Here is a 16,504-nt window from a genome sequence, read left to right on the forward strand (position 1 = left end):
GAATCTAATTGTGGCCAGCCAGCCTGAAGACATGCTTGCCTGTTGTCAAAGCTTTTCAGGCAGATTGGTCATCTATGGTTGAAAGACCATGTTTTCAGTTTGTCAAAAGTTGTGATCATACTCCCTTTGAGAGATTGTGTGTGGGAGTATGCTAGAAAGAGTTAACATGCCATTTGTTGTCATTAGCAGCTCACTGGAAGGTTTCCCCTACTGAGTTAAAAGCTTTTAATCCCACAGCTAATTATGCTGTTAAAATGAGACTAAATGTAGAGATCCCTTTGGTCAACAATGGGAGAAAATGTACAATACATGCTTTACACAGAATTTTCTGCTGTTACTCTTAGGTTTGGCACCTTTATTATAAATCTGAGAATAAAGTAGGCAAAAAGATATTGTACAGGTGGTAACTAATTTCCTTGAATGCATTTGAAACATATCTATCTGTGTAAATTAGTTGCGGTGATAACATCACTATTGCATAATATACCATTAGACTGCCGTAACAGTCAATTTATCAAGTTATTGAGGCTTATTGTTGCTTTCTAATGCTTCAGAATCCATATTTCTTTGCTATTTTGTTCTATGCTTTTCTTTTAGATAGGTGCAGGGAATAGAGGAACATGGATCACGTACAAACAGATGAGATTAGTTTTACTTGGCCATGTTCAGTTCAAACATTGTGGGCCGAAGGACCCATTCCTGTGTTGTACTACTCTACTTTATGCTCTACTTGATACAGTTTATGTTTAAGATTATTTTAATCAGTTGGTCTAATGTTTGATTTTTATCTGACACACTTTTTACCTTGACCATATTAGTTGGTTAAAGATTATTGTAACGGTCAAGATTGTCCTCGATCGGCACATATGGTTTGGGGATCAACTGGTCAGGTTAACATAGAATCATAGTACCACAGAAGGGGGCTGTTAAGTTTGCACCAGGACCCAATAGAGCGATTGTGTGATTATTCATGTTCTTTCCCTGTAGACCTGTAAATTATTCTCATAATATCTTATGACATATGGTTCTTCCACGGTACTGTAAAGATCCAGAACATTGCAGGTTATGTAGAAATGTATTGCTTTTATACATTTAGGCGGCTTGCAGGTCAAATAGCTTACATATTTTGATCACGTTTCATCTTGACAAATTTCTGAACTTTTTGAAAGTATCTTGATTTTGACCCAACCAATTTCTTGCTACTAACTCCTCCACGTAGTGGAACCTGAACTCACCTTCAACTTCTACTCCTCTACTTACACCAAATTAAAGGATTAGCCATGGGCACTCGCGTCGGCCCAAGCTATGCCTGCCTTTATGGCAGGTACATCAAACAGTCCTTATACCATACACTTAAATAATTGCAAATGTTTAATTATTCAATTAAATCAGAAGTAAAATGCCCACTTTACACGTTTTTTCTGTGTACCAGCTTGCATGCTGGTACAGTCTGAAGAAGGGTTTCGGCCTGAAACGTCACCTATTTCCTTCGCTCCATAGATGCTGCTGCACCCGCTGAGTTTCTCCAGCATTTTTGTGTACTTCGATTTTCCAGCATCTGCAGTTCCTTCTTGAACACTGCATGCTTACTAACTTTGGTCATTCGGTAATGCCTAAAAATTAGCAAGTAACTGGACTTTAAAATAATTATACTATTAGACCCTCTTAGAAATTGATAAAGTGCATTATAAGACATCAATGATTGTTTCTATACAGATTTAACTGGAATGATCTATGAAGGAGAATACATGCATTTCACTATGTGTTGCACTATTGTCTGATTTTGTTTTTTAGATATGTTCTGAAAAATGACTTGAAAAAATGTTCTGAAAAATTACAAACATAAACGTTTGTTTATGTTTGTAATGTTAGGAAATGATGTATTAAAAACGTGCTTTTTCAATAAAGATTTTGACCGCAATACCTCATCAGATAATGTCTTTTAGTTTGGTAATATGCAGACTCACCACAAAAAGTTGAACAAGTAGAAATAGGTAAGTGAATTATTTTTAGATTTTGGATGAGAATTTTTAAGAATAATAATTTGCCTGATTTTCCTTTGCTCCAGTATTTTAACCAAATCATTTGTTTCTCTTGATAAGTGTGGAACTAGTTTCACTGAATGTTGATAACCTCTATCTGTACTCTGATATGAACTATCGTGAGATGAAACCTGGAAAATCAACTAAATTGCGAGCAAGAATAGGTCATTGGTTTGTTGCGCCTGCTCAACATAGTTGAACTCACATAAAAGCCACCAGACAATAGACAATGGGTGCAGGAGTAGGCCATTCGGCCCTTCGAGCTAGCACCTCCATTCAATATGATCATGGCTGATCATCCCCAATCAGTACCCCGTTCCTGCCTTCTCCCCATATCCCCTGACTCTGCTATTTTTAAGAGCCCTGTCTAGCTCTCTCTTGAAAGCATCCAGAGAACCTGCCTCCACCACGTTCTGAGGTAGAGAATTCCACAGACTCACCACTGTGAGAAAAAGTATTTCCTCGTCTCCGTTTTAAATGGCATACTCCTTATTCTTAAACTGTGGCCCCTGGTTCTAGACTCCCCCAACATCGGGAACATGTTTCCTGCCTCTAGCGTGTCCAAGCCCTTAACAATCTTCTATGTTTCAATGAGATATCCTCTCATCCTTCTAAACTCCAGAGTGTACAAGCCCAGCTGCTCCATTCTCTCAGCATATGACAGTCCCACCATCCCGGGAATTAACCTTGTAAACCTACGATGCACTCCCTCAATAGCAAGAATGTCCTTCCTCAAATTAGGGGACCAAAACTGCACACAATACTCCAGGTGTGGTCTCACTAGGGCTCTGTACAACTGCAGAAGGACCTCTTTGCTCCTATATTCGATTCCTCTTGTTATAAAGGCCAACATGCCATTCGCTTTCTTCATTGCCTGCTGTATCTACATGCTTACTTTAATAGACTGATGAACCCCCAGATCCCGTGTACAACATCAAGGCACTGGCTTTGATTAATACATGGTGTTAACATTGACCTTTCAATTTTCTATAGTACAAATCGTATGAATAAACAGAGAACTCAATTTTTATTTTGAGAAAATGTGTCGAATACAAGAAAAATGACATTTCTCAACTTTTCAATAAAAATGTAAAAGCATTGCTTAATCACTCATTTAAAACTTAACATTTCTGACCATTATCTTTTAGATCCTGTATATCTTCATGCATCATTCCACAATCTGTAATTTGTTTCTTGCACAACTAATCATGTTTTGCTTGTTTCTGCTGCCTCGCTGGTCTTTTTTCTGTGGTATCCTTTTCTGCCTTTCCTGCCTACATGTCATGGGAATAATGTCACCGAATATCTCTTTTCCCCTTTGTCTATCAGCCGCTTAATGTACAGGCACTGATCCTTCTGTTCACTTTTAAAGGGCTCTCCCTCTATTTTCGGACATTTGCGTTCTCCCATTAGTTTGATTTTTTTCCTGGATTGATTATACTGGCCATTATTCCTTACTGGTATTTAGTGTTAAGCAAATTGACGCCTCCACTTTTAAGATTACTTTAAATTATTTTAACTTCTGCACAAAAATCAAAGTAAAAGTTTATCATCCAGACATTAAATATTGAACTTGAATTTAAGATCAAATGAAATGTACATACGTTTAGATAATACACGAGTAGAAAAGTAATATGCATTAAGAAACAAAATTAAAGGCTTTAAATGTAATTGAAAATGGACACAATGTTTACAGTTCAACTGCTTCTGCAAAATGCAAAGCATTACAGATATTAGTATTTGATGCATGGATCCATCATTTTGGGTCTGCTATTGTACCATTGTTAGGATAATTTCAGCAATCTATTTTGTGTTGGTGATGTTAGCCAAAAAGTGCCTAATATTTAAATAAAAGTAACAATTGGATTATACTGCATACATGGGCCATATTTAATCTGATCCCCCCTGCAGTACAAGTTTATAATAATTTGTAGCTGGCATTATGGTAATAAAAACAGGTTCATGCAAGAAGAATAAATGGCAATCTTTCATTGGGAGCAAACATGAACTGCAAAACTAGTAAGAATGTAACATTATTAAATTAAAATAGTTCTCTACAAATATTTTTTTTCCTAATGCTGAAATACAATATTAACAACAATGCAGATTTTATAATCTATCTTTACATCCTTTAGTGAAATCATTATTAATACTTTTCATTTTTATGGCAGCTCTATTTAAGGATAAATGTGATTATTATGTTCTCTGGACGAAGCACAATATTGTGGTATATCTAATAAGTTTTTTTTTAACATTTAGGGATGGAGGAACTGAACAATTAATAGCCAAGTAGTAACTGGTCAATTCAATCTTATATTAATTAAACACTTATCATTGCTTCTCTCTTTAAATTTTAGAGCAACTAAAACTTTCAAAATCATGAATGTGAGTGCAACTATTTCTTGCTCAGTCTTGCAAACAATAGAGTTAACTACCATGTTTAAATATGACAACTGTTTCCCTCAATGCATTAAACCAATGTAGATGTTATTTTAGTCTTCCTCAAGCTGTTGCCTCTCTTCCAATTTGGTATTTTCAGGGTAAAGGGTAAGGTCAAAGGTCAGAAGTTGACTGGACATACATTCGCCTTGCTGCAACAGAAACTAAATGTTAACATTTTTTGTGTTTAAAACTAATTTATCTAATATACAACTACAGAGTAGACTGCGATTGAGGATATCTATATAACTAAAAGTCTCATCTTGACCACTTCCCGGCTGCGTTGTATATTGATTTTAGAAAAAACGCTGCCCTATATCGCTGATTTTTGCCCATCTTACTCACAAGTCCTCCATAACAAAGTTATGAGTGTTTAAAAAAAAAATGGTGATCAGCTGATTGGTCCTCTCGCCTGTCAATTACCACGGCGAAGGTAACGCCCCTTCCGGGGGGGGGGGGGGGGGGTTAGGGCTATAAAACCCCGGATGCCTGGACGTGAATCAGTCACTCTGGAAGATCTTGAGGGAGAGGCCACAACTGTCATTCTAAGCTGTGAATCAACAGAACTGTGAGTCTGTATTTTACTTGCAATAAATGATTTGTCAGCCCTTAATGAATGCAATGAGTTGTTTGGCAATTTGGTGGCCTGCACTCTGTGTGAAATGCTATGAAATTGAATGTGGTGGCCTGCACTCTGCCTGAAATGCTGTGAAATTGAATGTGGTGGCCTGCATTCTGCTTGAATTAATCTGCTTGAATGTAGGATTTAAGAGAGAGTTAGATAGAGCTCATGGGGCTAGTGGAATTGAGGGATATGGGGAGAAGGCAGGCACGGGTTATTGATTGGGGACGATCAGCCATGACCGCAATGAATGGCGGTGCTGGCTCGAAGGGCCTCCTGCAGCTATTTTATATGTTTCTATTGAAATGGAATTTCAAGGAATAGCCGTGAGTGAACCGCCAGCCCACCAGCCTTGAGTGACTGAGCTGCCAGCCTACCGGCCCTGAGTGACTGAGCTGCCAGCCCACCAGCCATGAGTGACTGAGCTGCCAGCCCAAGAATCCATTTGGCCCACAATGTCCATACTAGCCCTCTGGAAACCAGTCCCTTCGGCCCACAATCAATCAATTAAGTGTTATTGTGTGCAAGTGAAATTAATTTGCCAGCAGCGGTACAATAAAAAAGAACACAATACACAATAAAAAATGTTAACACAAGCATCCACCATAGCACTCATCACTATGGTGGAAGGCACCCATACTAGCGCTCCAGAAAGCCCCCCCCCCCCCCCCCCCCACTGGCCACCAATATTGGAATTGGTGGAGGTGGAATATTGCGTTGGGGGACCAGCCCTCCCGTGTGAACATGGGACCCATGGGTCATACTTAGTCTAGTACTATTTAAACCTCTGAATACTGAAGTTGTTATACCTTTCAATTGACAGCACTGATGATGTGAATGGGACTTGGTGACTGGATGCAACTCAAGTGAATAGCTGGAATTTTCCCCAGAAAGATCAGAAGTATTGTAAATAATGAGGCTTTTATCCAAAGGAATGGAAATATATCATTTTGTATGCATCCAAATAAAGTGGGATTTACATCCAACCAATTTTAATTGTTGGGAGTTTGGAGAACAGAATTATACAGATCAGTATGATACAGGTACCAGCCTTCAGCTCACCTTGTCTGTGCTGACCATAATGTCAATCTAAACTAATCCCATTTGCTTCTACAGAGTTCATTTCCCCCTATTCTTTATCGGTTCAGGCATCACTCTAAATGCAGCCTGAATGTATGCATCTAACACATTCAGGCGTTTGGCACTCTTTGTAAAACAAAAACATGTCCTGCAAATCACCTTTAAACCTTCTCTCGCTCAATTTAAATCTATGCCCTATTGTATTTGACATTTCCAGACTAGGGAAGAACATTCGGACCATCCACTGTCTGTGGCTCTCACAATTTCAGATACTTCTATCAGGTAACCTTTCATCTTCCTACATGCCAGGGAAAACCATCCATGTAACCTCTCCTTATGGCTAATACATTAACCCAGGTAAAATACTGGTGAACCTCTTATGCACCCTTTCCTAAGCCTCCACATCCTCCCGACAATGTGGTGATCAGAATCGCACACTATACCCCCAAACGTGGCTGAACCAATTTTGAACAATGTTTCTGGCCAGTCAAATACTGAATTCAACCAAAGCCTCCAGGCAAATTGTCCCTTTGCTACATTCTTAATTTGGATGCCGAAGCAAGGCTTCTTGATACTGAGTAAAAGTAAAATTAGATATCTGTGATTTATAGAATTTATATTTGTGATTTATATTATTATATTCTGTAAAGTTCAAGCATTTTTCCTAGAGTTCACGGATTTTAGTTTAGTTTAAAGATACTTGCTTGAACTTTACAGAATATAAACAGGCCCTTCAGCCCACCGAGTCTGCGCCGACCAACGATTCCCCACATATTACCACTATCCTACACACACTAGGGACAATTTTTACATTTACCAAGCCAATTTACCTACAAACTTGTACGTCTTTGGAGTGTGGGTGGAAACCGAAGATCTCGGTGAAAACCCACGTGGTCACTGGAAGAACGTACAAACTCCGTACAGACAGCACCCGTAATCTGGATCGAAACCGGGTCTGCGGAGCTGCAAGGCAGTAACTCCAATGCTGCGCCACTGCATTTGTTTTATAAAATGATATTCCTTTTGGGAATAATAGTGGAAAATTACAGACAATGAACAGAGAAATTAGTTCTACATGATTTTTCTGAACTGCAATCTTAGAAAGCACTGCATGTATTTGTAAATTAGAAGAGGACCTTTCATTTATGTGTCTTGCTTTTGGGTATTGCTAGTTTCTGTGATGGTGTGAATCTGGGAAAGAATGGATCATCTACTGGTTTCTTTTGGTTGAATATGATTCTGGGCTCTTATTATTGAGGATGGGGGTTGGGTTGTTCTTAGAGTTGCTTATCTCGTTAATTATTCAGTTGATGAGATGTGGCAGGATAAAAAAAATAAATAGGATCCGATGTGATAAGTTGACATTTAGCTCCGTCTATTAGTTCTGTGTAGCATTCAAGTTTCACCATGGGTGGCACCTAATTCTTACGTACACCTGGTATTGCTCGGTATGATCTACTGCCTCCTTATAGCATAAGGGTAGGTCTTGGCTTTGTTGCAATGATAAAAAGGGATAAGCTGGGCAAAGAACTTGTACATTGTTTATTTTTTCTGTTCTGATACTTCAAACATGGTTATCCATGAGTACCTGTGGACTATTAGATCTGATCAGTCTATCCTTGTCGGCAAATCAATACATTTAGTTAAACACAGGTGAAACACACGTACAGCATATCAAAAAATAATTGGAATATAAATTTCCATTGAAACAGTACCTCTGGATATACTCCAATTAGTGCATCAGCTTTTGAATAAAATTCTTCTTTTAGCGAGATCACAATCACCTGAAAATTATTTTTGGATTGTTCTCGGATGTAACTTGTAACCTAAGCATAAGAATATAACAGTTTTAAAAGGGAAGATGGGAATGATGCTTTTGTTCCATTTCCCACCCAAACACAGGAACGAGGTACTGATTGGGGATGATCAGCCATGGCTCGAATGGCCTACTCCTGCACCTATTGTCTATTGTCTAATGACCAATGATAGGAAAAATCTGGAAATAACCAGGCGGCTATAGATTAATTACTTGGCAAAGTTATTCTTCACTCTATATTGCTCCACTCTCCATTTCCTCTTTCCTTAGGAATTTTATCACATTCACTGGAAACTACTCCATGGGTAAAGATTTTCTGTGCAAGGGTATATCTGCATTTGATTATAACCTGTATTTTGTCCAACAGTCCTCCTTCCACAAGTAGCTAAATTCTTTCACAATGTAAAAATGCTGCAGCATTCCGCACAAAGGATCACATCCCTTGAATTAGTTGCTAGATTATACTGGTATTGGTGCAATTCTATGCAGTATTAAATCTTACAGTCTGAACATCAACTGCTACAAAAAGATAATATCCATTTGCTTAATTGGAATATTGAGAATTCTTTGCTAAATTAATAGTGATTTATAGTGATTGCTGGGAAATCTACTTTTCCGCACACGGTTACTTACTTTTCCGATGTTTGTGTTGTCCAAAGCAGCGTCAACTTCATCAAGTACAAAAAAGGGGGCTGGCCGGTAACTGAAACAGACAGCTATGTTTAAAAAAGTGTTTTTTATTCTTTAAAAAAAAAAGTGCTTCTTTCTTCAGTGAACACAGAAATGGGAGTGGATTGTATAGTCCATCAACCAATTCAGCAAGATCACACTGTGGCTGATGTCTGATCTTGTGGCTGAGTGGCATGGACCTAAGCCACAGCCTTCCTGTCCTGGGACTAACGTTTCAGCTGATACACCTTAACAGCAGAAATGGTTTTCTATTCACCTCATCAGATTCTTTGTTTTGAAAGCTTCAATTGAATAGCTAAATATTTTAATTTCTCCAATTTTGTTGCTTACTTAAACCCTTAGAATCCAGGTGTCAGTCCAGTAAATCTACATATATATATATATGCTGTGCTGGGAACTCTTGTGTTTGTGTATATATATATAATATATATATATATACAAACACAAGAGTTCCCAGCACAGCTTCCTGTGGAACTCCACTCATGCCTTGTAAAATGTAGGCAACATCCATTACCCTAACCTGATCGTCTTTGTAACCTCAAATAACTCAATCACACTAGTAATATGTAACCTGCCATGACTAGAGCCATGCTTTTTCACACAGAGTTGTGAGTCTGGAATTCTCTGCCTCAGAGGGCGGTGGAGGCCGGTTCTCTGGATACTTTCAAGAGAGAGCTGGATAAGGCTCTTAAAGATATGGGGAGAAGGTAGGAACAGGGTACTGATTGGGGATGATCAGCCATGATCACATTGAATGGCGGTGCTAGCTTGAAGGGCCGAATACCTATTGTCTATGCTCTGTCCTAAATTAACAAATTCTCTTCCAAATGGGAATAAATTATATACCGAAGAATCCTCTCCAGTAGCTTTCCTACCACTAACCAGAGACTCACTTGCCTACAATTCCCTAGATTCTCTCAACTTCATTATATGTGTTCATTGATCAAGCTTGTGCCTTATGTTTCTTTGTAAAAATGTTTTGTGTATTTAAAACATTACCTGTCCTGGGTCTCAACTCTTTTCAGTTTTTTCGTTGCTCTGACTTGCTTGACATTTATTTCCATTTTCTCCATTTACTTGGATCTTGAATAGTTTCCCCCCGTTTATCAAATTTATGTATTTTATGAACTTTATCACTTTACAGCATAGAAACAGGTACTCCATCCAGTCCACTAAATCTACGATGATCAGCAAACATCCATTTATACTAATTCCATGTTAATTTATTCTTATTACACAGATCCTTCTATTTACCTACACAAATGAGGCAATTTAAATTGGCTGATTAACCTTAAATTATTTTCTATTTCATAACTCAACCTGAAGTCTCCACCTCTCACTCAGAATGGGATTCTAAATCACCAAGGCTACACCAACCTATTTAACAACATCCCTATTTTCTGTTATTTGTTTGATCTATTCAGTACCATACCCTTCCTGGCTCATTAATAATCTCAAATAGAAATTCAGAGTTTTACAGTGTGGAAACAGGCTCTTCAGCCCAACTTGCCCACTAATCAACATGCCCCATCTACACTGGTCCCATATATCTCTAAACCTGTTCTACCCACGTAGCTATCTAAATGTTTCTTAAACATTGTGATAGTACCTGCCTCAACTAAATGTGTAAAGGCCATCACACTGTTCCCACAGTTGAATCTGCAGATGCTTCAATATTGTTAAAATGGTTTGAATGAGGAACATCGCCACCAATCAGTTGAAGAGAACCATATTCAAGGAGAAGCATGACAAATGGATATTAGGCAGGATTGTTCTGAATTACAAATAAATTAGGAAATGATCAGTCTACCTGTGAATAGCAAAAAGCAATGCCAATGCTGCCACAGACTTTTCTCCTCCTGATAAGTTATCCATAGGCATGAATCGTTTTCCTGGGGCCACACAGTTGTAACCGATACCATCCAAATAAGGCTCTTCAGAATTTTCTGGACTGAGGAATGCCTTGGAAAGGAAGAAATATCATTTACTTTTCTAAAAAAATTGATATTTAATGGGTACTGACTGGTTGCATCATGGTCTTGTTCGGGAACTCGAAAGCCCAGCAATGAAGGAGGCTGTAGAAAGTCCTGGTGCACCACCAATAATGAGCTTCCCACCATTGAAGAGATCTACAGGAAGTGCTGCTTCTGGAAGGCAGCTGATATCATCTAAAATCCAGTCCACCACAGCCACACTCTCATCTCACTAATACCATCGGGAAGGTAGTACAGGAGCTTGAGGACCAATACCTCAAGGTACAAGATCAGGAGCTTGAGGACCAATATCTCAAGGTACAAGACCATCAACTCTTGAACCACACTGCATAATTCTACGTCAGCACAAAACTACTATGAACTTTGTGCAGGTTGCCTTATGTACTTTGGCTTACACTATTATTGTCTGGTTACCTAATATTACTGATAATTTGCATTATTGAATATTGTTTATTTACTTCTTGTGTTGCTTTAATGTGCCTATAAAGCTACAGCAAGTAAGAAATTAATTGTTCTGTTACTGATGCATATGGCAATTAAACATTATTGACTAGAAAGGGGAATAATGAACATACAGAAGAGACCACAGCTGTGTAGGCAGGTCCCAGCAAAAATCATGTTATTCACATAATGTGAAAACCAAAAATCAATTTAAAGCTTTTGGTTTGAAATGCACCTAACCATTTGTTGCCTGAGGTATTGCATTGATAAACACTAAATGTTGTAATTGCAATAAGCTGCCCCTTTTGGATTTTCCTCAAAGGGAAAATTGTACAAGGTTTCTGCCAAATGAAAGTTGCTCACAGCTGCTTGCTTGAAACACAGCCACAAATTAGTCCTGTCTAGCACATTTACAATTTCACTCATGAACTGCAAGTTCTCATTTTTAGTACAATTCATATTACTTATTTAAAGTATGTAAATTGTGCACACACTGGAGTAGTTAAGTAGGCAGATTGTAATATCCATTCTCATGCAATGTTCATTGATGTTGACTCCAAGTTGGGCTGGGATGATCCAACTAGGTCAAGTGTTATGAATGCACAGGAAACATGTTCACCAGCAGGAATGCAAAGGAATCCTTATAACTTTCAGATTTTGTGACTAATTGAAGTTAATCGACTTTTGTTTGATTTTCATTGTAAGATTGTTGGAGTTTCAGATGTTGTGATGAAATGCTGACAATTAACAGGGTTTTTCTTGAACTTATTATAGTTGTAGAGATGGGGAGTATGTTGATTATAGGCTCTTGGAGATTACCTACAAAGCACAGCTACCAGCCGCCTTTATCAATAGGTTTTATGGCCAAACAGCAATGATTGTGGACATACAAGGAATTGCAGATACTGAAATGTTAAGCAAATTAAAGAATAAGCGGAATTTGGTGGTTCAGGCAGCATCTGTGGAGAGAGTGGACAGGCAACGTATTGGGCCGACACCATTCTTTGCAATGATTATACTGGGGGGGGGGGGGGGGGGGGGGGGAGAAAGCTGAAAAAGAGAGGTGGGGATAGGACAAAGCCAGGCAAGTGTTAGGTGGATAAAAATTTGGGGGGTGGATTGGCAGATGAATGGAGCAAGTGACAAGAATGAAAACGGTGCCAGATAAGTAGAGAACAGGAGTGAAATGTAAAGCCAAAGGGGGGGGGGGGGTGATATAAGGGGAAGGGAGGTGGGGGGATAAGCGAGAAATGAGGAACTTGGGCTGTGAATCGGATGTTGCACAAGAGACAATATGGATATAGGGATAACATTTCTCCCTGCAGAGGACCCAAATAGCAGAGTCTGCAGAATCAAAATAAGCCTTTTAGAAATGAGATGAAAAATTATGCAGAGGGTGGTAAATGTTTGGAAATCTTTAACTCAGAAGTCTGTGGAGGCTCAGTCAGTTCAGTCAAAACAGAGATCTAGACATTTCTGGATACAAAGAAATCAAATGAAATGTGGATAGTGCAAGAAAAGGGCACTGAGGTAGAAGGTCAGAGGGGAACAATGTATGGCAGAGCAGTCCCGAACAGCCTCATGATTTACTCCTATTCCTACCTATGTGTTTATGAAACACCGTGAAACAAACATGATTTTTTTCCAGATGTTTGATTTGTTAGATAAGGATCATGATTTAAAAACTCAGTTTTTATATACTGCTTACCTGAGCACTGCTATTCTGACACATCATCTTGTAGATCTGATCAATTTTCACTGAGACATGCTCAAAACAGTGGTTAAACAAATCGTATCTCCTCTTTTTGACATGTTCAAACTCCTGTCTGCAGATCCTAGCTTTCTTTCTACTTAATTCAAATGCTAGCAAAAGAAGATAACAAGATAGAAACAAAATGAGACTGCAACATACCAGAACAATTATAAGCTATCTGATGATTTTGGTTACATTTATTTACAGCCATTTCAAATTAGGGACACTGTGCATTAAAACAGTAAATGAAAATCAAAAAGACAGTAGAAGCTGGAAATGTGAGCTATAAACAGAAAATGCTGGACACTCAAGAGATTTAGCAGTGTCTGTGGGGAAAAAACCCATAGTAAACAGTTCAGGTCCAAGGCTGTTTGCACAACATGATTTTATCCTCTCCACACCAGCTTCCCACAATTAAAGGAGATCAGAGAGAAATTATTTTATGTACAGCGTAGAGATGATTCCTGGAACATGCTGCCAGAGGATGAGGTAGAGGCAAATACAATCACAATATTTAAGAAGCACTTTGGCAGGCACTTGAATAGCCAAGTATAGTAGGCCATGAACCTAATGTGGGCAAATTGTATTGTGAGGCACAATGGATATGGTGGACAAATGGTTGTACTTTCTATGATACTTGGGAGTCATTGCTAGGGAGTCTGGTCTGTGTGATGGACTGGGGTACATTTACAACCTTTCAATTTCTTACAGTCTTATCTGACCAAAGGAACTGGGGTTGGATAGTGGGGGATGCAAGAGGATCTGATAGTTATTTAATAATCATGAAGGATCTGGAAAGAGTAGATACAGAGAAACTGTTCCCACTGGCAGATTGGTCAAGAACTAGTAGTCACAGAATGAAGATGACTAGCAAAATAACCAAGAGTAATACAGGATTTTGTTTTTTCCACAGCGAGTCTGGAATGCACTGTCAGAAATAATAACAATAGCAGATTCAACTGTAATGTTCAAATGAGAGCTGAATAAATATCTGAAGAGAAAGAATTTGCAGGTCTCAGCTGGATTGCTCGTACCTAGAACCTGTGCAAACTCAACTGTCTGAATGGCCTCATTCCACTTTATGACTCAGAAATCTGATTTCATTAAATCATCCCACATCAGAAGCCCTATATAAAATGTCTACCAAGTTAGCAATGTTTCCTATTAAATAAGGCAATAAAGGTTCCCTTTCGCAAATCAATTGCTCTGAACCTACCGTGGACTGAATCTTGAAACTTATCCCACACATTTTGCAGCTTTTCAACTGCTCTCATATTTGGTGCAGCTGTTCTGTGTAAAAAAATTTCCTTCTCTTCCAATAGCTTATTTAATCTATTTTCCTCTATTTCAGTTTCTTTAAACGATGTAAGGCCCTAGCGAAAAAAAAGTTATGCCAAGTTATTTAGCAACACTTAATAGACAAAGTTGCATTGCAGTTAATATTCAACTAGAAGGATAAGTATAAATTTGGAATATTACAAGTCTTCCACAAATTATTGATTTAGTCTTTTCAACATTCAGGATCCCTTAACTAATATCTGAAAAACTGAATTGGATGCCCTCAGCTTTTTTAGAAAAAGCATAATTATAAATTATTATTATTATATTGTAACAATAATGTCTTATTTGACGATCTATTGCCTTGCAGACAAGGTATTTAGATTTAACGTGAATAGTGTTTCATTTGTAACTGCTCAGTTTTAAAACACAACTTTTGCAGCCCGTAGAACAGGGAATCTGGTCTAGTTTTGGATCCGTTTCTATTTATTGGAACGGAGAGAGAACAAAAAGTATGAATTCAATGTGCAACTCACAGTATTTTAATATAATTGTCCATGAATTTCCTCACCAAAAATACCAGTATGCTACATATTTAACAATCAGAGTGCATCTTGTTTTGTGCTGAATAAATACATTTAATCTATTATAGAATGTGTTATATTTTAGTAACTGATAGATTTGGAATTTAAAGTTGACCATTGACCAACTCAGCCATGACATGTCCACCAAGACTTCAGCTAACTCTGTCATAATCTCAATCCTTATCTAATCAGCCTCACTGTAAAAATATTTCTCTCATCATAGGATGAAAATTGTGTATCGCCAAACAAGAAGGCAGATTAAGAACAAGAAGGCGGAGTATTATCTGAATGGTGTTAGATTAGGGAAAGGGGATGTGCAACGAAACTTGCATGTCCTTGTACATCAGTCACTGAGAGTAGCATGCAGGTACAGCAGGCAGTGAAGAAAGCAAATGGCATGTTGGCCTTCATAACGAGAGGATTTGAGTATAGGAGCAAGGAGGTCCTACTGCAGTTGTACAGGGCCCAGGTGAGACCTCACTTGGAATATTGTGTGCAGTTTTGGTCTCCTAATTTGAGGAAGGACATTATTGCTATTGAAGGAGTGCAGCGTAGGTTCACCAGGTTAATTCCCGGGATGGCGGGACTGACATATGATGAATTAATGGATCGGCTGGGCTTATATTCACTGGAATTTGGAAGGATGAGAAGGGGTCTTATAGAAACATATAAAATTCATAAGGAATTGGACAGGCTACATGCAGGAAAAATGTTACAGATGTTGGAGGTGTCCAGAACCAACGGTCTCCAGAACAGTTTAAGAATAAGGGGTAGGCCATTTAAGACTGAGATGAGGAAAAACATTTTCACCCAGAGTGTTGTGAATCTGTTGTATCTCTGCCACAGAAGGCAGCGGAAACCAATTCACTGAATGTTTTCAAGAGAGAGTTAGATATAGCTCTTGGGGCTAACGGAATTAAGGGATATGGGGAGAAAGCAGGAACGTGGTACTGATTTTGGATGATCAGAAGGGCTGAATGGCCTACTCCTGCACTTATTTTCTATGTTTCTAATCATTTCTCCCACAACATTTTCAATGATTGTATAATTATATTCCTTACTTTCAGATCTGTTGGTAAACTGCTATAGTCTATTTCAAAACCAGCTTCCAATTCAAAGACATCCACTGTAGCTTGTGTGCTTTCAACTTCTGTTCCAACCTGCAATAAAATAATAATTACTAAACAAATATTTTTACAGCAATCACACCAACCCCACTAAAACACTTATCTGCGATGCTCTCCCGAGTGAGTCCAACTGCAGCTCCGACCACCCAATGCAGTCAATTAGGAGCTGCATCTGGGCATACTTCCCACCTGACCACAAGAAAGCTAAAGAGAAGAAAGACATTGCCTTATCTTACTTTCTGTTGATGTTTGTATCTAGCAATTCCACCCCCCCCCCCCCCCCCCCTCAAGAATATCCCATGTTATTATATAATTTATTCTCAGGTTGCATGAAACTGAACCTGTGGTTTTGATAAGTGTTTAAGTGTGTCTTCATTTAAACTGAAGGCCAGAGAGTGATAAGCATCTGCAGTGACTTGTGTCTCCGAATGTAGCTGATGATCACTTCAAAGATTTGCTTTGAAAAGTAACAAGACAATTTCTAACTATCCCCCCACCAAACAGAAGTAGTGGTACTAAAATTATTGTTGAGAGAAAAACATCCCATAGGAACACACCTCCATTTATGACATGGGGTTTAATGGGAAACAGGATTTCACGCATAGAAAATCGCAACACCGATGGTTTTATAGAAATAC

General features: G+C 38.5%; 1 protein-coding gene across 1 annotated transcript in view; it reads right to left on the reverse strand.

The window, feature by feature from the left end:
- Positions 1-4,534: 4,534 nt before the first annotated feature.
- The window catches only part of smc1b (structural maintenance of chromosomes 1B), a 45,780-nt gene continuing 33,810 nt past the window's right edge, over positions 4,535-16,504 (reverse strand). The window contains exons 19-25 of the mRNA XM_033038370.1: positions 15,801-15,899; positions 14,094-14,250; positions 12,833-12,987; positions 10,500-10,651; positions 8,633-8,702; positions 7,899-8,009; positions 4,535-4,633 (exon numbers count right to left, since the gene is read on the reverse strand). Coding sequence (XP_032894261.1) covers positions 4,535-4,633; positions 7,899-8,009; positions 8,633-8,702; positions 10,500-10,651; positions 12,833-12,987; positions 14,094-14,250; positions 15,801-15,899 — 843 coding nt within the window. The remainder of the gene's footprint in view (positions 4,634-7,898; positions 8,010-8,632; positions 8,703-10,499; positions 10,652-12,832; positions 12,988-14,093; positions 14,251-15,800; positions 15,900-16,504) is intronic.

The sequence above is a fragment of the Amblyraja radiata genome, chromosome 19 (genome assembly GCF_010909765.2).
Source record: "Amblyraja radiata isolate CabotCenter1 chromosome 19, sAmbRad1.1.pri, whole genome shotgun sequence".
NCBI lineage: Eukaryota > Metazoa > Chordata > Chondrichthyes > Rajiformes > Rajidae > Amblyraja > Amblyraja radiata.